Raw genomic sequence first — 23690 nt, 5'->3', positions numbered from 1 at the left:
AACTTGCTTGAGTTTTTTTTTGATGAGGCAACAGAGAGGATAAATGAGAACAACATGGTTGGCATGATGTACATGGACTTCCAAAAGGCATTTGTTAAAGTGTCTCAAGACAAATTTGCGAGCAATGTTAAAACCCAAGTGCATGAGTGTTAGCTTAGATATGAAACTGGATGAGTGACAGAAACAATGGGCAATGGTGAAAAACTGTCAATGCACTGCAGGAAGGATTGTGTTAGGACCGCTGTTCTTGTTGATTTATAGTAACAATTTGCATTTTGGTGCACATGGGACACTTTTAAAATCTGTGATTCACAAAGATATTGTAGATATTGTGTAGAGGGTAGCGTTAAACTTGAAAAGGACTAAGACAAGTTATTGGAATGAGCAAACAACTGGGAGATCACATTTTATCTGGAAAAGTGTGAACTATTCATTTTTGTAGGAAAAACTGAGAGAGGCTATATAGAGTGAAGAGTACAGTTCTCAAAGCAGATATAGGAACAGTTGCACCTTGGAAGTGCATAAGTCATGGAAATTAACAGTTGATAAAAATACTGACTGACAGCATGATTAAGAAATCAGAAAGGATCCTGAATTTATAAATTGGAGCACAGAATACAAAAAAACCTGTACAAAACACTGGTTCAACCTCAACTCCAGTACTGCAATTTAGGAAGGATGTGAGGGCATTACAGAGGATGCAGAAAAGATTCACTGGAATGGTCCCAACTGAGTAACTTCAATTATGAACATAAATTAGAGCACCTGAGACTGATTTCTTTGAAGAGAACATTGAGACGAGGTTTGAGAGAGGTATTCATAAAATGGAGGGGTCTGTAGAATTTAAAGGGAAATTGTTTCCATCAATGGAAAGGTTGAGAACAAGGCAACACTGATTTAAAACAATTGGTGAAGGAAGCAATGGAGACACAAGGAGAAACTTGTTCATTTAGCAAGTGGTTGGGATACAAAATGTGCTGCCAGCGAGTGTGGTGGTTGCAGGTTCAGTCAAGGCATTCAAAGCAAAATGAATTATTATCTGAAAAGGAAGAATATGCAGGGAGAAGTCTGGGAAATAGTACTTGTGTACTCAATTTATTTGGAAACCCCATGCAGACACAACAGGTCAAATGGCCTCCTTCTGCGCTGTAACAATTCTGTCATTACGTATTGTGTAATTGCCATGACTGGTGTATTTGTACTCTGCATGATACATATAATGAGTCAAAACATCAACAGAAAGACTTTTACCGTACTATACAATTTACGGCAAAACTGACATCCAGCTGTCTAATACTTCTTATATCCAGAGCAAAACAGAAATGGTGGGCTGATGCTGGAATAGAAATCTTTGGTGCTGATGAAGAATCAGATAACTTGGAAACTAAAGCTGGACCACACTGTGGTTCCATTGGCGAAACTGGTTCTGCTGTGGAAATTAAAAAAAAAATTCAATTAGTAGAACAATCAATATCTGCATATACTATATAAAAATATAAAAATGAGCCTGCTCATTATTCAGTAAGATCAAATTACTTCACATTCTTATCTACCTCTGATAATCTTTCACCTTCTTGCTCATCGAGAATTTAGCTACCTCTGCCTTAAAAACATTGCTTTTTGAGAAAATATGAAAGTTTTTAACATGTAATACAATACCTCGAAGTTTTCTAGCAAAGTGTCATAACCAAACAAAACACTCACATTAGGTACAATATGATCAAAGTAAAACTTACTGTATTCTGTAAGATTTTTAATTTCTTCGAAATATTAACGGCACCTGTTAACCGGCTATGCAGGGTGCAAAGTCCCAAGTATACGTTAACTTATGGAAATGGTCCCGCAACTCAGGCTTCAAAAAAATTCATGCGCCTGATCTGCTTGGGAGTTATGCTGCCACTTTCAAGGACTCAAGATTGTTTTGCTGCTGGATAACTGCCCATTAGAATTTTCAATTTCCCAGGTTATTACTGTGCGGTCAACAGCACAACTATGAAGCTATGTCCTTGTTTCTCACCATCCAAAGATTGGAAGATTTTGGGCAAGGATATGGACGTCCTTTCAAAACTACACATGACAATAAACATGTAACAACTTGTCCGTTGCGTTTTACCTTTGACTTTTGGCTATTCATATCTGCAGTCATTGATATTCTCAATTGTACCCTCACCTTTTATATTCCAGCCTTCAATAAAACCATTGCTCTCTCTCACTATTTCCCCAATTTAGCTCTCACTTCCATTCTTTAAGTAAATGGTTTGGTTTTGGAATACACTGCCTGGAAATGTGGTGAAGATAGGTTCAATTGAGGCATTCAAGACAGCATTGGAAGATTAATTAAATAGAAATAATGTGCAGGGTTACAGGGAAAGGCAGGAGTTTGGCATTTAATCAAAATTCTCAGAGAGCCACATTGAACTTAATGGCTACCTTCTGCACTGTAACAATTCTGTGATCATGTTCCCAGTCACAGATTTGAATGGGATTGGCATCCTATCAATTTAGTCTTTCAACAGCAGACTTGGGGCCACTTCAAACAGGGCCACTTCAAACTATTGGGGCCTAGATTCAATATTACCGCAAAGATAATCCTGGTTTCTTTGCTGTGCTGTAAAATATCTCCTTAAACCCCTCTTCCCTAGATCCTCTAACCTCATCATCTCCAAAAAGCGCGTGGAAGCCGTTTTTAATAAAACTAAGACCATCAATCATCTGTTCATGATATTTCCCTCCCTCTATCAACCCAACGAACCAAATTCCCTCTGAAATTACCTGCATCCTTGTCCCAAACTTACATTTTCTCTAATTTCTCCATTCTTGCACAGGCCTCCACAAAGCCCATTTTACCCTCAAGATCCACTTCCTGATCCCCGGACCCTAATTGCACTAAATTGCTGAGCACCTGACTTCCCATCTCAGTCCCAAAATTGGTTGCTACTTTTCAAGCAATACCATTCAAGCATGTCCCTCTCTCCTTTAAATCTGCCATCATCAATCCTCCTGGACCAATACTCAACCTTAATCATTCTCGAAACTACAGTCTCATCTTCAACCTTCCTTTGCTCCTCAACTGTAATGTTACCTTCCACATCTGTGCCAATTTTTCTTGGAACCTTATATTAGCATCCCTGCTACAATACCAAAACAACTTTTACCAAAATTGCAAATGACATTCTATGTGACCATGACAGAGACAAACTATCCTTCATGGTCCTTCTGACATGTTTGCAGCCTATAACATGGCTGACTATATCATCTTCCTTCAACTTCTCTTGACTGTTGTCCAGCTGGGTAGAACTGCAATCACTTGATTTAACTCTTATATGTCTAATTGCAGCCAAAATAGCACCTGCAATGGCTTCTCTTCCTGCTCTGGTGTTTCCCACCAATGTTGCTACATTGTCAGAGTGTTCTTCTGATGTCCAGTTTTGAATGAGTAGAAATGTCTATTCAGTAAATACTGGAAGCAGTGAAACCATTGTATTTGGCATCCTTATAATTCTGTTGCCTGCAACCGACTCCTGGCCACTGAAGCTGTACCAGATCGCAACTTTGGTTTCACATATGACCATTCAATGAGCTAATGACCATATCTGCAAACCCTGATTTTCACTTCTGTAATATTGCAAGACTCACCAAGTCTCTCCCCTCCAAAACTCACTGCCTAAGCAAATCTGCTGTTGAAATCCTCATTTACGTCTTTGTTACCTTAACTATTTCAACTTACTTCTAACTGGCATTACAGATTCTACCATCCATAAACTGGACATCCAAAATTCTTACTCACACCAAGTACATTTACAAATTACCCATATACTCACTGACCTAAATTGACTCCTGTTTAAAGAAAGCCTCAATTTTAAATTTCTTATCCTTGTTTCCAAGTTCCTCCATGGCCTCTTCACTCGTTAGATACTCCAATATACCTGCACTTCTCTAATTCTGACCAAATATCCCTGATTTCAATTGTTCCACCACCAGTGACTTTGTCTTCAGCTACCTGCTTCCTGGATACTGGAATCCCTTCCCTGCAACATGCTGGAAATCAGGGACACTTCCAGGTTCCAGAATGACAACAAATGTAGGAATTGTATTCAGCTGCAGCTCTTGATTTGCCATATTGGGTGGCTGGAGCTGAAGGTGGACTCACTACGGAGCATCCGTGACGCTGAGAATGTCGTGGATAGCATGTTTTGCAAATTCGTCACATCACCATAAAGGCTACAAAGACAGAGAAGAGTTGGGAGACCACAAGGAAGATGAGTAAATGTGAACAGTCAATGCTTGTGGCCATTCCCCTCTCAAACAGGTATACCGTTTTGGATGCTGAGGGGTAGGGTGGCCTCTCAGGGGAAGACAGCAGCAGGCAGATCAGTGGCACCACACCTGGCACTGTTGTACAGCAGGGAGGGTTGAAATGTCAGCAAGCAGTAGAAATAGGGGATTCTACAGTCAGGGGCACAGATAGGCATTTCTGAGGCCACAAGTGAGTCTCCAGGATGGTGTGTTACCTCCCTGATGCAGGATGTCTCTGAGCGGGCACAGGATATTCTGATGGGAGAGGGTCAGCAGCTGGAGACTGTGATCCATATTGGTACCAACAACATAGACAGAAAGTGAGATGAAGTCCTGCAAAGGGAGTTCATGGAGTTAGATAGGAAGTTGAAAACCAGGAAGTGTTGGGTTGTAATCTTGGGATTACTTCTGGTGCCATGTGCCAGTGTGACTAGGAATAGGCAGATACTACAGTTAAATATGTGGCTAAAGAGTTGATGTGTGAGGGAAGGCTTCAGGTAAGTGGATCAGTGGGATGTCTTCTGGTGTAGGTAAATCCTGTACAAGAAAGATGGGTTGCACCTAAACTGGGAGTGCACCAAGATCCTGGCAAGGAAGTTTGCTAGTGCCACTTGCCAGGTTTTAAACTATAATGGTGGGGGGGAACAATAAGAAGAACAATCAGAGCAGTAGGTCAGCCGGTAAAATGACCAAGGAAAAGTCTGAGACTAGGGTCAGTAAAACTAAAAGGAAGAACACACAAGAGGACGTTACTGAACACAGCAGGACTGGTGTTCTGAGGTGTATTTATTTTAATACAAGGAGTTTGACAGATGAGGTAGATAAACTCAAGAGCTTGAATTAATACATATAACTAAGACATTGTAGTTAATACAGAGACTTGGTTGAGAGAGGGACAAGATTGGTAGCTTAACATTCTGGAATTTAAATGTTTCAAGCATGATAAGAGAGGAATGTAAAAGAGATGGGGGAGTTGCATTACTGATTAGGGAGTATATCACAGCTGTACTGAAAGAGGACACCTTGGATGGCTTATCCAGTGAGGTCATATGAGTACAGCTCAGGAACAGGAAGGGTGCAATCATTTTGATGGGATTCTACTATAGACCCTTCAACAGCCAGCAGGTGATAGAGGGACAGATATGTGGACAGATTTTGGAAAAATATGAAAACAACAGGGTTGTTGTTAACTTAAGATGTTGTTAACATCTTAACTTCTCCCATTTTGACTGGGGCTCACCTAATGCCAGGGGCTTGGATGGGGGTGATTTGGTAGGTGTATCCAGAATGTTTTTTTGAAACTATGTAATTAGTCCACAACAAAAGCAGCAATTGCTGGAAAAACTCAGCAGGTCTGGCAGCATCCATGGAGAGAAATCAGTGTTTTGGGTCCAGTGACCCTTCTTCAGAACTGCTGGTAGCTAGGAAAAGGTTGGTATTTATGCGAAGATAGGATGGGGGGAGAGAGGGAGGAGGAGTAAACAATAGATGGAGATATAGCTCAAAGAGAGAAAAAACAGTTGGTTAGACAAAAGAGTGGATAGCGGTCAGCCTGGGAGAATGAATAGCTGCTAATGGGGACTATAAGTAGCTGACAATGGGCTGTATGTGGTAGTAGTCCTCGTGATGGTGAAGAAAAGGCATGGGGAAAGATGCTCAAGCCCTAAAATTGTTGAATTCAATATCAAGTCCAGAAGTCTGCAGAGTCCCAAGCAGAAAATGAGGTGCTGTTCCTCCAGGTTGCACTGAGCTTTGCTGGAGCACTGCAGCAAAGATGTAAACTAATAACTTAAATGTGACGGTGCCTGTCTCCTTCCTGAAAGATCAGCCTTGCTCAAGAATATGATGTTTAATAACTAAACAAATAATTAAAATAAAATTAGATGCAGCAAATTCAAAAAACAGACTCTCACAACTCAAAATAAATTGCTTGACATACATTAGCTTTATACGACATCCTCAGAATAATGGACTCAAAAGTCCAGTAGATTTTCATAACTATAATTGATCAAACTGTAAGAAAAAAATGAATAACTAAAGATATATTTTCCTGGTTTTGTGAAACTACAACTCATATTATAATGAACAAAGACAATCTAGCAAAGAGTAATTTGAGACTTCATTACATATTTAATAAGTAAACAAGACTAAATGGAAGAGTCTTCTCAGAAGTATTCGCTTTAGGCTAACAGCAGGCAGAATGAAGGGGAGGAATCAACGAGCAGACTTTAAAAAATCTCCTGAGGGGACTATAGAGTGCTTCATTTTCCAGATATATATTTACAACAAGGTCAAGGAAGGTAATATGAGTTTACAGATCAAAAAACAATAAGCATGTGGTAGTATAGTTAAACCTACTTGCATGCCTCGGAACTGGAAAGAAATCCAACTCCAAAAATGTCACAGTTGATAAAAAAAGATTCAGAATCACAAAACAGATTTAGATCCAAGATTAAACACGGCAACAATTACGATACTTTGTTATTAAAAATTAAAAATTAGAAAAAGATACCCTCACGTCAATAAAAGTACCAAATAAACATGAATGAACAGCTTAAGGTCAATTTCCTTTTTTTTAAGAAAGTGTTCCTTTTAGCCTACATAATATACTATTGCTACAACTCTACCTCACAAAGTGCCCATCTTTGTTCCAATGCCTTTCAAATGCCCTGTTATCAACAGCATTTATTTAACTTTGTTTTTGAGAAAGCTTATGCCCTCAGCCGCAGTAAATTACTGAGACTGAAAATTCATCATATCTAGAGAACTATTTTCTCCATTCCACCCCCAATCTTTATTAAAGTAACAGTTCTTGCTGGCCTCAGTCCCACTTGAAATTCAATCTACATACGTTTACACTTTGAAGCAAGGACAATTCATGAGTACCCCTGGATCCATGACAAATCCAATAGGCCATATGTTACTCAATTTGAGGTGAGTTCAGTCAGGGATGTTTGGAAGTTTGACAATTCTCATTTATGTAGTCTTGCGCATTATAGAACTTTCAATTGTGTGGCAGATTCAGTATTCTACAGGTCAACCAAACAACTGAGTCACAATTGTATGAAAAATATTAAGAAATGCGTACGTTCTCCAAAATATATTATTTCATGTTGTTCCACATCAAATTATATCATCAAAGAATAATACTTTTCCTCAAAATTTGTTGCTGGTAATGCAGTTACCATGTGTACCTTGACCACACAGAAAACCATCCACAAAAGTCTCGTCATTTCTGTGGCATGAATTTCCCTTTTCCAGACACATCTAGTTTGCATCTAACACCATGCCAAGGATATATCCATGCAAAAGTGATCCCTTCAAGCAGGATGCAAAGCCAATAACACTGAAGTATTTGGACAGAAGCAGAGAGTAAGATACATTAATGTTTTTATTTTAATTAGAACTTTTACACAGGGCAATAAATATGTTTGAAGCATATTCAAAATTAGGATGAAAGCAAAAATATGAAACGTCTATAGAAAACCTGGAGAAATTTGACATTCCACAAATATAAAATTAGATTTTCAGGCCATTCAAGAATAGTGATGAACTTAAAACACTATTAAAAACTCATTTAAACCTACACACAAGAATTAATTCTTTTCAAGGGTTTTTCCAGAGACTAACAGTATTAAAGGCTAAGTTCTCCTTGAATTCTGGAAAGGCTTCATCAGCACACCCCACGGGGAAGCAAAGAATTACCAACAACCTCTGGAATCCAAAGTTTAACTACACCTGTCTCGACAACAGTGAGAAGTAATGACAGCAATCACTGAAAATATCTGTGTCATCATTCTTCCAAAATCCATTGTACTAATAAGACACTTGAAAAAGACTTTGTATAAACGATCAGATAATTGAACTGAACCTCACCTTGGGAAGGTTTAACTGTCTGAGATGAACGTGCCTTGGAATACAATGCTGTTTCTGATTGCTGTTCTAATTGTTGTTTGTCTATACCTTCACCAGAATCAGTTATCACTGCAAGTAAGGAAAAACATTAATGATTATCAATTTAATTCAACCGCCTTGAAAATAGCACTAGCAATTTCCAGCAACTACAGGATAATGAATCTGAAAGGGCTTTTGTGGAGCTGTGGAAGTGTCCCTACTTCTGAACCAAGAGGCCCAGGTTCAAGCTCTGCTTCAGAATTGTGTAATAATATCTCTCAACAGGTTTATTAGAAAATATCTATAATTAAGTTGATTTAGGACAGTGGTACATACCAGGTTAACAACTTCAACTGTTTAACAGAAATGGCTTGGATTTTAAAATCAAAAATTTTGAATTCTAGTAAGGTTACTCAACACTGAGGAGGACTGCAACAAATTACATTAATGAACTTGCAAATGGGCAAATAATTGACAAATGAAGTTCTACATAAATAAATGCAAGATACTCCATTTTAGTTGGAACAATTGAAATTCACTTATTTCTTGGGAGGTTCAAGTCTTGTGGCATACAACAAGAAGGACATCTCAGAATATAAATACAGTAAACAAAATATACGCCACAGGATAACAAGACTATAAAAAAAAACAAGCAGTAGGCTTTATTTCTAGAGGTATAGAATTAAAAAATAGGAAAACTATTATAAACATGCATTAAAACTTGCTCAGTCCATACCGAATTCTGCACACAGTTTTGGTCACCATATTATGTCAATAATATATACAAGCACTGGACAGGGTGAAGAGAAGCTTCACAATTATAGTGCCAAAAATGTGCAACTAACTATCAGGAAAAATTTGATAAGGTGGGACATCATTCTCTTTTAAAAAAAGGGTGAGGGGTGATCTAACACGGATCTTTAGCATAATGAAACATTTTAATAGCATATGTACAGGTAGAATGTCTTTGGGTACAACCAGAGATTATCGACATCAGACAATTACCGAGAAACATGATATGGAATTCAAAATAAAACTTCTTACCCCAAAGACTGGCGACAATGTGCAACTGACTGCCTTAGAAAGAGGCTGAAGCTAATAGCATTGAGTTTTTTAAGAACGTACAAATGAGAAGCAGATATAGATTATTTGGCCCCTCAGGCCTGCTCTCTAATTCAAAAAAATCATGATCTGTTTATGTTTCGAATTCCATATCCCCATTAACAGCTAATAATCCTTAATTCACCTGCCTAACAGAACTCCACCCGCCTCTGTCTTAAAAATAGTCAATGACCCCTGCCTTCGTTGCCTTTGGAGGCAGAAAGTTCCAAAGTCTCAACCTCAGCGGGGAAAAAAAATTCTCCCTATCCCTGTTCTCTAAGGACAATCCCTAATTTTAAAACAGTGCCCCTTGGTCCTGGACTTAGCCATAAAACAAAAAACATTCTTTCCAGATATATGTCAAGACTTTTTAGAATCTTATACATATCAATCAAGTCACCCCTCCCTCTTCTAAACTTCCATGGAATCAAGCCATTCTGTCAAATCTATCCTCATAAGACAACGCACTCATTCCAGTATCAATATGGAAAACCTCCTCTGGACTGCCTCTAACGTATTTACATTTCTCCTTAAATAAGGCCAGCAAAACTGCACACAGTATCCAAAATACAGTCTCACCAATGCCCTGTGAAACTGAAGAAAAGCATCCTTACTTTCATGTCCCAATTCTCTCATAATAATGGATAGCATCCCATTTGTCTTCTTGATGACATTCCATTCCTGTATACTAGCCTTTTGACACATTCAAAAGAATGCCCAAATTCCCCCGCACCTCAGAATTCTGCAGGTGCTCGCTATTTAAATACTCTGCTTTTTTATTTTGCCAAAGCAAACAAGTTCATATTTTTCCACTCAATACCCCATCTGCCAGAATTCTGTCCTCTCATCTAACCTATTCATATCCCTCTTCTTAGGATATTTTCCTACTTAGCTTCATCTCCTCTGTGAATGTACTACCGAGTCCTTGCTTTCTTTTTATTTAATCTATTTTTCTGTTCAACCTGTTCAGAGATTTTATTACATGCCTCTGGAGCAGGTGGGACTTGAATACAGGCCTCCTGGTCCAGGGGTAGGGACGTTACCATTGTGCCACAAGACAGCCAAAGTCTACTGCGTCTGGTATTCCCAGGTAGTTCCCTATGCAAATACTAACCAGTCCCGAGTCCCGAGATCAGACGGCATTGGCCGTTTTCAGGCTAGTAGGGCCGTAGGGCAAGTACTTGCTTCTAAGTCATTAACATTTATTGTAAAAACCTGAAGATTCAGTTTCAGAGATTAGGAGAATTTTTTTTCTCTTAGAGGCTTGTGTGACTTTGGAACTCACTGCCTCAAAAGACCTCTACCAGTCATATACTATCAATCAGAGATAGTAGGAACTGCTGATGCTGGAGAAGCTGAGATAACAAGGTGTAGAGCTGAATGAACACAGCAGGCCAAGCAGCATCAGAGGAGGAGAAAAGCTGATGTTTTGGGTCTGGACCCTTCTTCAGAAATGGGGGAGGGGAAGGGGATTCTGAAATAAATAGAGAGAGAGGGGAAGGCAGATGGAAGGTGGATAAAGGAGCAGATAGGTGGAGAGGAGACGGACAGGTCAAGGAGGCGGGGATGGAGCCAGTAAAGGTGAGTGTAGGTGGGGAGTTAGGATGGGGGTTGGTCAGTCAAGGGAAGATGGACAGGTCAAGGAGGCGGGGATGGGGCTAGTAGGTAGGAGGTGGAGGTGGGGGTTGAGGTGGGTGGAGCAGATACATGGGAGAAAAGACGGACAGGTCAAGGAGACGGGGAGGAGCTGGGCTGGTTTTGGGATGAGGTCAGGGGGTGGGGAGATCTTGAAGCTTGTGAAGTCCACATTGATACCGTTGGGCTGCAGGGTTCCCAAGCGAAATATGAAGTTCTGTTCCTGCAACCTTTGGGTGACACCGTTGTGGCACTGGAGGAGATCCAGGGTGGACATGTTGTCCAAGGAGTGGGAGGGGGAGTTGAAGTGGTTCGCGACTGGAAGATGCAGTCGTTTGTTGCGAACCGAGCGTAGGTGTTCCACAAAGCCGTCTCCAAGCCTCCGCTTGGTTTCCCCGATGTAGAGGAGGCCACATCGGGACCAGCAAATTGGCAGATGTGCAGGTGAACATCTGTTTAATGTGGAAGGTTTTCTTGGGGCCTGGGATGGGGGTGAGGGGGGAGGTGTAGGGGCAAGTGTAGCACCTCCTGCGGTTGCAGGGAAAAGTGCCAGGGATGGTGGGGCTAGTGGGGAGTGGGGAGTGTGGAGCGGACAAGGGAGTCACGGAGAGATCGGTCCCTCCGGAAGGCAGGTAAGGGTCGGGAGGGAAAAGTGTCCTTGGTAGTGGGGTCAGATTGCAGGTGGTGGAAGATGATGCGTTGAATCCGGAGGTTGGTGGGGTGGTACGTGAGGACGAGGGGGATTCTGTTTTTGTTGTTATTGTGGGGAGGGGGCGTGAGGGATGAGTTGCGGGAAACATGAGAGATGCGGTCGAGGGCGTTTTCGACCACAGTGGAGGGGAAGTTCCCGACCTTGAAAAACGAAGACGTCTGGGATATCCGGGAGTGGAATGCCTCACCTTGGGAGCAGATGTGGCGGAGGCGAAGGAACTGGGAATAGGGGATGGCATTCTTGCAGGAAGGTGGGTGAGAGGAGGTGTATTCTAGGTAGCTGTGGGAGTCCATAGGCTTGAAATAGATATTGGTTTCCAGGTGGTTGCCAGAGATGGAAACAGAGAGGTTCAGGAAGGAGAGCGAGGTATCGGAGATGGTCCAGGTAAACTTAAGGTTGGGATGGAAGTTGTTAGTAAAGTGGATGAACTGTTCGAGCTCCTCATGGAAGCACGAGGCGGCGCCGATACAGTCATTGATATAACGGAGGAAGAGGTAGGGGATGGGGCCAGTGTAGCTGCGGAATAGGGACTGATCCATGTATCCTACAAAGAGGCAGGCATAGCTTGGGCCCATGCGGGTACCCATGGTCACCCCTTTGTCTGTAGGAAGTGGGAGGAATTGAAGGAGAAGTTGTTAAGGGTGAGGATGAGTCAGCTAAGCGGATAAGGGTGTCAGTGCAGGGGGACTAGTCAGGCCTGCAGGACAGGAAGAATCAGAGGGCCTTTAAGCCATTTGCATGGGGAATGCAAGTATATAGGGACTGGACATCCATGGTGAAGATGAGGTGTTGGGGACCAGAGAATCAGAAGTTTTGGAGGAGGTGAAGGGGTGGGTGGGGAGTTCCTGAACCAGGGGGGAGAAAATGGAGTCGAGATAAGTGGAGATAAGGTCGGTGGGACAGGAGCAGGGGGAGACAATGGGTCAACCAGGGCAGTTGGGTTTGTGGATTTTGGGAAGGAGATAGAAACGGGCAGTATGGGGTTGGGGAACGATGAGGTTGGAGGCTGTGGTTGGGACTTCATCCCAAAACTAGCCTAGCTCGTCCCCGCCTCCCTGACCTGTCCGTCTTTTCTCCCACCTATTCACTCCTCCACCTCACTGACCAACCCCCACCCCCACCTCCTACCTACTATCCCCATCTCCGTCTCCTTGACCTATCCATCGTCCCTTGGCTGACCAACCCCCATCCTAACTCCCCACCTACACTCACCTTTACAGGCTCCATCCCCGCATCCTTGAACTGTCTGTCTCCTCTCCACCTATCTGCTCCTTTATCCACCTTCCATCTGCCTCCCCAACTATCTCTATTTATTTCAGAATGCCCTTCCTCTCTCCCATTTCTGAAGGGTCCAGACCCGAAACGTCAGCTTTCCTGCTCCTCTGATGCTGCTTGGCCTGCTGTGTTCATCCAGCTCTACACCTTGTTATCTCATATACTATCAATCAGACTCTTTTTCCTTCCAGCCAGTCAGCCAGCCTGCCAGCCAATCTTCTACCCTTGCTAATACAGAACACACTGCACCATGCGCTTTTATTTTTTGAAATAACATTTAACGTAGGTCCTTGTCAAATGTCTTCTGGAAATCAAAGTATAGTATGTTTCAGTTCACCTTTATCCAAAGGGTGTACTGCTCCTTCTAATAAATTGGTTAAACATAACTTCCCTTTGACAAAATTATGCTGAATCCTCCCAATAACCCCATTTTTTTCGAAGTACACAGCTATAATCTCTTAAATAATCAACTCTAACACCTTTCCCATGACAGTCAAGGAGATGACCATTTTACTGTTACGATTTTTGCCTCTCCCTTCTTGAATGGAGGGGTTTTTTTGCTACTTTTCAGTCTAATTGAATTTTTCCTGAATTGTAGAGAATTTTGGAAAGTTAAAGTTAATATATTCACAACCTCATAGGCAACCTTCTTTAAGAACCTCGGATTTAGTCCGTCCGGACCTGAAGACTTGTCAGCCTGGTCCAACCGTTTATTTAGTATCACTTCCCTCATGATTACAATTTCACTAAGTACCTGCCTCCCTCCACCTCCTGATTTACTACCATTATTAGATTTTTTTTGATATCCTAAACAAACATACATGGGAGAAGTGAATACAGGACTCCAACAATAAACTTAGATGAAGTTAGACTCAAGTGGGGCACAAACACAAATACCGTCTGGATGAGCGAAAAGGCCTGTTACTGTGCTGTATATGTTTTGTGAAACTGAGAATCTTAGCTCTAAACAGCACAGCAAATATCCAAAGATCACTTCAAATTATGCCCTGTGATATTTTTCATTCAATCACAGAAATTATGTATCCTAGCACTGCCAAGTTGTACTCACCTTTCTGAATCTTATTTTCTTCTCCCTGCAGACTATTCACCTCGTTTTCTGTTGCCTGATCTCTGCTGGGAGGAGAATCACTATGTTCGGGAGAAATGTTTGCAATATCAACTGTCTCAGGCTTTCGTTCAGGAATTGAAGTTTTGACAGTTTGAGGAGAAACTATTCGTTGCATCACTGGAGACTTAGGTTCAGGTTCCATTTTACCTGGACTAGATTGCTTTAAAAAAAATGTTGTTTGGTCAACAATGGAAAAGGCAAATTCCCAACATCCAAATTATATAGGTTCATAATCATAATGTATAAAATCTCTTAAGACATAAGACAACGATTCAAAATTCAGTATTTATATCTCCACTGATCACTGACATTTAGCTGATTAGATACCAAACAGAATTACATCACCTCCAGAATTTTATTTCATCATTAGTTAATTAACACAAAAGAATTAAAAGGCAAACATTTTTAATCTTACAAGCAATTCCTAGTTACTGTTTGGTCATTAAATAGCTACCCTGCATGCAATTCCTTTCAATGAAACAGATCTTGGATAACTTGAGCAAAGCTAAATATCATAACAAGAAATAGATTAGAAAATGATTTCAGAATAATAATTTTATATGGTACTCATTGATTTCCAATAAGAAACAGAATTGTAAAACGATAATGAACCTGGAGTGCAAAGCTGTACTGGTGCCTCCTTTTTATTGTGACCAAGTATTTTTAATCTTGTAATACAATTCTAAACACTTACACCAACGTGTACGTGTTTGAAACAGAAATCGTAGTTGAGTTTACCATTCTGTAATTATGCATTCGTGCTAAATGTGATACTGCAGCACCTCCATCAGTAGGAAATGCGATTACATTGTGACAAATTTCATTGCAAATGTAAAAATAGGAATTTATAACAAAAATCTCAAATGATGTGGAGGAACTATAAGACATTTTATCTGCTAAAAGATGGATGGGTGCATTTTTGACAATTTTATACATCCCTACTATTAGCTTTTAAACATAACTACAAACAATAGCTCTGATTTTATCCACATGATTAATATTCACAAAGAAAGAATTATTATCCTTACAGGTTTACAGTAAGTTGTGACTGGATGCAAACGTAATGGAAAAAAAATTGCATCATAGATGAAATAAAGTAAATAGTAATTACCTGAGATTTTGTTCCTTCTTTTCTAAGGGTTACTGACACTCCCACAGTCGGAGACAACTCAAGTGGCAGAGGAGGGTCCTTTTGCTTTGCTTTGTTAGGTGGCACCAATGTAAATGCTCCTTCAACTGCTGCAGGGTGCTGATCTATTTCTTGGTTTCTTTTTAATAACCCTGCAAGTGAGACCTCTGTGCTGCCCAATGATCTGTCACCACAGCACAAATGGATCTGAAGTTTAAAGGAAAAGTCAAAGTAGAGTATTCATTTTGCACTTCAGTCCACCATCCAGAGGCATGACAAAACCTTATGCATTTCAGATCCCATTTTTAAAATATTAACTGTTCAAATTTTATCCATCTTGTTCACTAGTGTTCCTTTGGGGGGAAAAAAATCTGCCAACCTTACCCTTACGTCATTCCAGACAAACAGCTGATGCTTAAATGCCCACAGAAATCACCCAACAAGCCACTCAGTTTTACTAAACTACTGTGGAAAATAATAAAACTAGACCGGTCATGTGGCTGTGACTGAGTCATCTGATTTAGACACAAAGACATATTCAATCCAGGCAATCTTCTTCAGTAACATCTGGATGACTAATGCCAAAATCTGCAGAAGTGCCCCACTGACTAGTCAAACTTCAGCCTGATACATTCAGAATCACCAAATTAAAGTGTACAACAAATGCCCCAAGTTCTTTCCATTACCATCTTGACCTACGTCCTGTCTCATGGGGAGGACAGTCTGGAAGAAGAGTCCCAGGAGTCCTCAACATTGACTCTAGACCTGATGATACTAAATAGCATCAGGCCAAAAATGAAAATGGAAACCTCTGCTGATTATCACCTACAGTCAGCCTTCAGTTGCACCTCAACACCGCATGTAAGTTGCACTGAGGTCAGTACAGGCACAGAACGCACTGTGGGTAGAGGACCTCAGTATCCATCATCAATTGGTTAATGGCTGCAATAGACAGTGACAGAAAGTCCCCTTTGACCTCTTTCCTGTCGATGATGGCATTGGTAGGAAGAACAAATTACATAGTCCTCCTGAATAGGTAGCACGTTTTGTAACACTACCAATGTATTGAATGGAATAGAAAGGATCTAGAAGCTCAAAACTGGGCACCCATGAGGGACTCTCAGCAATCGGGAACAGAAGAAGCATATTCGCCATAAACAGTAACCTCCCATGTCCAGTCCTTGTGCTGATGGGCAATTCAGCAACTAGCAACAGGAGGGTCCTTGAACATCTCCATCTTCAATTATGGTACAATCCAGAAAGAAAATGCAAAAGGATGAATCATTTGCAAACATCTTTAACCAGAAGTTTTGAGTACAGAGTTAATAAAAGATATTCTATTCTATTCTATCAGAATAAAACCATGGCATACTTTCATGGTCTCAACTATATTTTATGGTCAAATCTTCAAATCCATTCATTTCGAAGACTATTTCAATCTAAGCCTCAAATATACATTTGAAGCTCAGAGTGTAGAGAATTCTGAGAGACTGCTAAACTTGCATGGTGAAGAGATTTCTCCTCGTCGCAGCTCCAATTAGCTAACATCTTTATCCTGAAGCTACACCCCCTAGTTGTAGACTTTCCAGTAAGGGAAATTGTTTCTCAGCAATTGCGTAGGCCTATATCGATATCAGGAATAATCACAGCATATTTTAATGAGGTACTAGATGGGGAGACAAAATTCTTGCTAGGCAGCAGTGAGTTGCCTACTAAAGCCATTTCTTGTTAATGACCTCAAGAACAGCAGAATTCACCTCATTAATATGCAGCTTTCTATCATACCATCTGCTGCAAGCAAATGAGACACTGAGAATTCTGGACTTGGAATTCAGAGTGGATACTGAGTGTATTCAACCCACTGTTGGCTGCAAAAAGCCTCCATGTTGGTCATCAGTACCTCTGAATATGCTCCATGGGCACTGACCATACACAGCCCATGTCCATGGATATTGGCACCAGACATGTGCTAATCTTTACGAATTCTCATGGCACGTCTCCTACCCACTTATAGTATGCTTCTGTACTACAATGCTATACCTCAAGGTGCAAAGGCAATGATAGTTGGAGTGCTGCAGCAAGGATAATTGACACTCAGGGTCAGACATCCAGGGCATGCACTGGACCAGGCTGCATCGCAGCATGCTGTCTTAGTGTTAACTCACTTTTGAGCTCACCACATCCATGCCTTGTCCCTAAGCTCACAGTATTGCTGTATTGGTGTGCTATTTAGCATAGACACAAAGCCAGGAAAGTTGCCATCTTTGTCAGCAGTCCTCAGTCAAGTCAAGGAAGATAGCCTTTAGTCAGTGGGCCCTGGCAGAGTAAGTCAAGGGCAGCCTCCAATTCCAAGCCAGGGACATGGATTTGGTCAGTCAATGGCTTGGGGTGCTGCCTGCCTGCAAATCAACTTGCCAATTTCTACTTCTCTGCTAAAATCAGGAGGAAAATTCAAGACTGTGCAGGACAGCTCTGAATCCTTCACTTTCAACATCTGTGGAGGCTATCAATTTGCTGTCAACCCCAAGATACGCAGCAAAGCAAGTTGGGAAGAGGACATATGTAAACTATGAAGGGACATAGATAAGTTAATGAATAGGCAAAGGTCTAACAAGTGGAGTATAATGTGATAAACTGACCACTTCAGCAAGAATAACAGCAAAAAAGCAAAGCATCTAAATTATGACAAATCATAAAGCTCAGCGACGCAGAAAGATGAGTGTCCAAACACATGAATTGCAAAAGGGCATGATGCAAGTGCACCAAGTAATTAGAAAAGCTATTTGACTGTTACTGATTATTGCGAGGAGAATTAAGTATAAAAGCAGGGATGGTATGAGTCAAATTTGCATGGCAGTGGCTGATTCCAGCAAATATGACTGGAGAAGAGATGTGGGGTGCAAACTAAAAAAGGAATTACCTGAAAGGGTAGACAGAAAGATGGGCTGGTTGCAAAGGAAAGCTAGGCATGGTTGTTGAGGGCACTGGAAAAATCATAGGGAATGGATGGAGCACACTGGGATGCAAAGGGTCAGTTCTAATCATAGCAACAACAGGGATAATGAAGGGCTGGAGCTAAATATTAATGGTGGAAAACACAATGGGCTAATCAGGTGTGCATGGCTGCCTCGCTTGGGGCAGAGAGAGAAAATAGTGGAACTATATAAGGGGGAGTTGCAAGGATAAGGCTAGACATGGAGACCTCATTGGGACTGTAAATCAGACGAACTGCACAAATCATGGGAGATAGTAAAAGAGACAATAGTCATGGGGGAGACTGAGAAAGGACAGATAGGATGGATTTTTTAAAAAAATCACTGTGGGACGTGGGCAACACTAGCTGCGCCAGTATTTATTGCTCATTCTAGTCACCCTTGAGGAGATGGTGATGAGCTGCCTTCATGAACCTTCACTCGCAGATGAGAGGAGGAGGTCAGTAAGTTTTATGGGGAGGTAGAAGGTACAGGATGAAAGACTTCAAAGTAAATTTAACTACAATCATGCTTTCCAACAGTGTTTTCCAGGATAATTACTCTGAAAGACTGTGCAGTGCAGAACTGAGGAGCCACAGAACCGTTTGTATGTCTTACTGCATAGATAAACCACACCTAACTGAGGCAACTTTTTCACTTGAACTTTAGATTAAGTGTACATGTAGTAAGCTAAGTTGAATGTAAGGGAGGGGAAAGAAAAACATCACTGCACAGTCAAGTCAAGTAGGATCTTAAAGCCGCAAAGAGTCATTTCCCAACCATGTACTATTACATGTGAACCTTTGACAATAACAGCATCTCTCAATCACCTTCAGTGCTAATGGTGCTGAGAGGGGTTATAGTGCAATGAACCATGCATGACAATTGAGAGGCTCTTGCATACCAGAGTTATAGACGTGGTGATAAAACTTATGTAGGCTGCATGTTGCAAGATGCAGAGATAATGCAGAGTAGAAACAGTAACATTGTGCTAATTGGCATATGTGTAGAAAGCAATATCAAGAGAAAGTAGACACTTAGCTTGCACTTGGCAGAATTAGGAATGAGAACACCAGTCACAAGTCACAGATGATGCACTGAGGTGGCAGTAGGGCATGTTTTTACCTCATACATTAGCAGCCTGATAGAAATCAGAAGTCAGACCGATCATATCAAGATCTCAAATGGAAAACTTTGATCTCACACTTATTTTTCTTCACATATCAGTACATCCATGTCACATGTTTTATTTACCTTACCAAACAGCTGACTCAGCATTGATAGGAAGAAGGAAATGAAGAAGAGAAAGCAAGGACCACAGAATCAGAGACAAGACACTCAGGGCGCTGCATCTGTGGAACCGCAAGCATTGCATGGAGTGGAACCAGACTCTTCAATGACATTGAATTACTTTGAAAGAGTGCACACAATGTGTCCAGCTACCTGCAGATGAGTGAGAGGCAGTATTGCAGGCATCTTCACATGACTAGAGAATGCTATCTACATATGCTACCACCTCCAGGCAGATCTGTAAATGATTGGCTTGGGAGGAAATGTTATTATAGCAGTGCTGAAGATTAGAGTGATGCTGATGTCTTGAAATTCTGAAGAAGGGTCACTGGACTTGAAACGTTAACTTGGCTTTCTCTCCACTGGTGCTGCAGACCGGTTGCATTTCTCCAGCAATTTCTGTTTTTGTTTCAGATCTTCAGTATCCACAATTCTGTTTTAATTATTGAACTTCCTAGCCACTGACTCCATTCCTGGCTCTGCCAGGGACATGTGGTATCTCCAAATCAACCCACAAGAACAATCAGGAGTTCACGAGTCCTCTTACAGAAAATCAGTACAGTTGGTCCTGTTTACCATGGAACCAGAACAGGTAGGTGCCAGAACTGTCAGATTTGCTGCCATTGTTGGGTTCCCTCAGATGCCAGGAGCCAGATTGCACATGTGGCACTGGGAACTCCCAGGCATGAAACAACCAGGTTCCTCAACAGATGATACTCCCTCAATGGTTAGTGCATTTGTTACCACAGACAACAATTCCTGTAGTTGTACACCTGCTATTCAGTGAGCTGTCACAACATACCAAACTCCCAGATTCCCAGAATGTCTGTCTGCACCAATATCATCTCCAGGGCTGGACTGTGACTAATGATTCCAGTGTAAAACCATCAGATTGATGCCCATAGGGCTATCAGTGAGTAGACAACTGGTCTTCTGAAGATCATTTTCATTGTCTGGACTGCTCAGGAGGAGCACCCCGGTACTCATCAGACAAAGTCCCCAGAATAAAACATAACTCAACAACAGGAGTGAAAATCTAGAAGTAGGGGCATTGGACCACCTATCTAACTCCTGATACAAGGAAAGAGTAAAACAATCTGATAAAGATACTGAAGGAGACAATGCCGTTGATCAGGATACTGAAGAAGCCAGGGCAGTAGTGAAACAAGACAGACAGGCCAGGACAAACTGACAATGGCTATACGTGATAATGATTTTTCTTTTTAATTTAACGATGGAATGTGGGGCATGTGTGTTGCTAGGCCAGCTTTTATTGCCTGTCCCTCGTTGCCCATGAGAAGATGGTGGTGAGTTGCCTTCTTAAATTGCAATTACTACAAGTATAATGTGGTATTCCAAGCACATACAATTAACTTTACCATACTTGGAAGACCTCAAGGATATGGCACATGGCTTATGGATTATACTTGGACCTGATATTAAATGGCATTGATTATCTTAAAAATGACTGCTAGCATCACCAGGAATAGAATTTTTCCATATTATGGCATCAGTCGGATTTGCCCCATATGGATCCACATTTTGGGTTGATCCCTAACAGGTGTTTTAATATAAAAGATATCATCTGCTTGTTGTAACAGATTAGCTAGAGTTTTGAACATTTCACTTGGTTTCTTTTACTTTTTTCTTGAACTGCGCAATCCATGTGCTGTAGGTAGTTCCACAATACTGTTAGGGAAAGAATTCCACTGAGATATATTTCCAAGTGAGGATGATGAGTGGCTTAGAGGGGAATTTACGGTTGCTAGTATGCTCATGTATCTGCTGCCCTTGCCCTTATAAATGGTTGAGGTTGTAGATTTGAAAGATACTGCCTAAGGATCTTCGGTGAATTTCTTCGTGCATCTTTTAGGTGATACACAATGTTGCTACTGTACCTCAATGGTAGAAGGAGTGGATATGGTGCCAGTCAACTCGGCTGCTTTGCCCTGGATGGTGTCAAGCTTCTTGACCGTTGTTGGAGCTGCACCCATCCAGGGAAGTGGGGAGTATTCCATCACACTCCTCACTTATGCCGTGTATACAATGAACAGGTTTTCGGGAGCCAGGAGATGAGTTATTTGCTGCAGTATTCCTAGACTTTGACCTGCCCTTATTGTTACTGCATTTATATGGCTAGACCAGTTCAGTTTATAGTCAACGGTAACCGGCCCCATGATTGCCACGCTGAGCCAACGAAAGACCGCCACACCAGGTGAGTGCTAAGTCCGAGTCCACGCTGAGGCCAGAAGTCCAAGTCCGTGCTGAGGCCAGGTGGTCAGAACATTGCCAAGAAGAAAGAAAGGATTCAAGACACAAAAGAGGAAAAAAAAGAAAAAGAAACAGGTGGAGCAGATGAGCCCTGGGTGAAGTGTCCTATTCCGCTGCCATCTTGGCATCTTTGGAATCAGTGTGCACCATCTATATGATGTACAGCTATAATCACCAAGCTTCCTTGCACTGTATCTTTGTGCAATCGCTACCATTCAAAAGGACTACAGCAGCAGATGTATGGAATACCTGCACGTGTAAATTTTCTCTAAGCCACATCATCCTTACTTGGAACAATACTGCTGTTTCTTAACTATCACTGAGTCAAGATCTTGGAACTACCTTTCTATCAGCACTGTGGATTTAACAACATGACATGCACTGCAGTAATCCAAGAAGTCAGCTCACCCTCTCAAGGGCAATTAGGGATAGGCTGCAAATGTGTCTTGTAAAAGAATATCACTTTGTTTATTCACATTCTGTGCTTAATACGTATTTGGTTGCAAATATACTTTCTTTTCACTTTTTCTATTATAGATCAATTCATTAAAACAACCCTATAAATACAAATGGACCAGTCTGCTCAGGAACAGGATTTATTATGCTCTGTGGCTAACAACGTTTGCTTTTGCTAATTCAACTTACATGTATCACTTGTTTTTTCCTTCACTTTAGGCAAATAATCTTCATCATCACCATCTCTTTCCTCCCCTCTTCCCACTCTAACAAGCAACTGAATATTGTACCAAATGAATTTAAGTGCATAATATTAAAATACCTGGAGATTTGGTTGGGAAGATAAGAATAGCTGGAGAACGTCTAGTCTACTCCGAATCCTCACTGAAGCTCGTTCAGGTGCAAAGTTCGGGTTCATCAGATCAATGAAAGGATCATTGGTGACATCATTTCCCAGCAAAGTGTAGTAAAAGAAAAATTCAGGTCTCTCCTCTGGAAGCTTTATTGTACTTGGAATTAACTGAGAATAGTACAAAGTTACACTCGAGATTAAATTTCATCAAAGCCAGTTTTGTTGGCACACATAAAAATTACAAACAAACTTTTGGAGCAGTAACTTCAGGACCAAAACTTCAACTGTAAAAATCAGATATAATCAGCAACCTCCTGAAATATATCCATCAGTGGGTGGTATCATTTTAAGACCCATTATGGTTGCACTGTGAGCAGTCATAAGGACTTCCTTTGAGCTTGGCAGTAAACAACAATATATAATTCATGCATTTTGTTGAACTACTATCCCATTACATTCATCAAATGAAGAAGGTGTGACTGTTTCCACATTATTGAAGAACCTGGCTCAACAGTCTGGTCTTAAAATTGTAAATTTGTCTTTGTTCAAAACATATGAATATTAGTAATGAACCACAGGCTGCAGACCAAGTGATGAAAAGTTTAATTAAACTAATTCTGAAGACTTCACCATGAAGGAGTAATTACATTAGCCAACACGCATAATGAAGCACATGTTTCACCAGTATTGCTACATGATTAACATTACTAATCCTAACTTAAGACTAGTACTTTCACCAACCTGCTCTAACTGTGTTGCAAATGCAATGGTCACAGAAAGCATAAAGAAGTCGATGCAGTATTCAGCAGGCCCAATCTGATAATAGCTTTCTTCCTCATTCAGAACCGCAGTCAGAGTCTTGGGGTTCAAATCCAGGATGGGATACGGTAAAGTTTCCAGAACTATAAAATGTATAAATAGTTTAAAAGCAATTTTAATTATTGAGTTTAAGCCAACAGTATTATGACTTTAAGTACTGAATTTGTTCAAATTAGGTTCAAAAGAAAATAAAATGGGCATGATTTACTTACTTTTAAGAACTGGACCTTACATTGTTAGAGATAGTAGGAACTGCAGATGCTGGAGAATCCGAGACAACAAGGTGCAGGGCTGGATGAACACAGCAGGCCGAGCAGCATCATAGGAGCAGAGAGGCTGACGTTTCGGGCCTAGACCCT

The 23690-nt window shown here is 41.1% G+C and overlaps 1 protein-coding gene across 1 annotated transcript in view; it reads right to left on the bottom strand.

The window, feature by feature from the left end:
* Window positions 1-23690, bottom strand: part of LOC109913450 (centrosomal protein of 120 kDa) — a 181537-nt gene that overhangs the window by 52379 nt on the left and 105468 nt on the right. The window contains exons 2-7 of the mRNA XM_048593566.1: window positions 23254-23414; window positions 22483-22680; window positions 15154-15378; window positions 13983-14202; window positions 8173-8280; window positions 1252-1429 (exon numbers count right to left, since the gene is read on the bottom strand). Of these exons, the coding sequence (XP_048449523.1) occupies window positions 1252-1429; window positions 8173-8280; window positions 13983-14202; window positions 15154-15378; window positions 22483-22680; window positions 23254-23414 (1090 nt within the window). The remainder of the gene's footprint in view (window positions 1-1251; window positions 1430-8172; window positions 8281-13982; window positions 14203-15153; window positions 15379-22482; window positions 22681-23253; window positions 23415-23690) is intronic.

This window comes from Rhincodon typus, chromosome 3, assembly GCF_021869965.1.
Source record: "Rhincodon typus isolate 14 chromosome 3, sRhiTyp1.1, whole genome shotgun sequence".
Lineage (NCBI taxonomy): Eukaryota > Metazoa > Chordata > Chondrichthyes > Orectolobiformes > Rhincodontidae > Rhincodon > Rhincodon typus.
The sequence above is the reverse complement of the archived record's forward strand: the minus strand, read 5'-3'. Positions and strand labels throughout refer to the sequence as shown.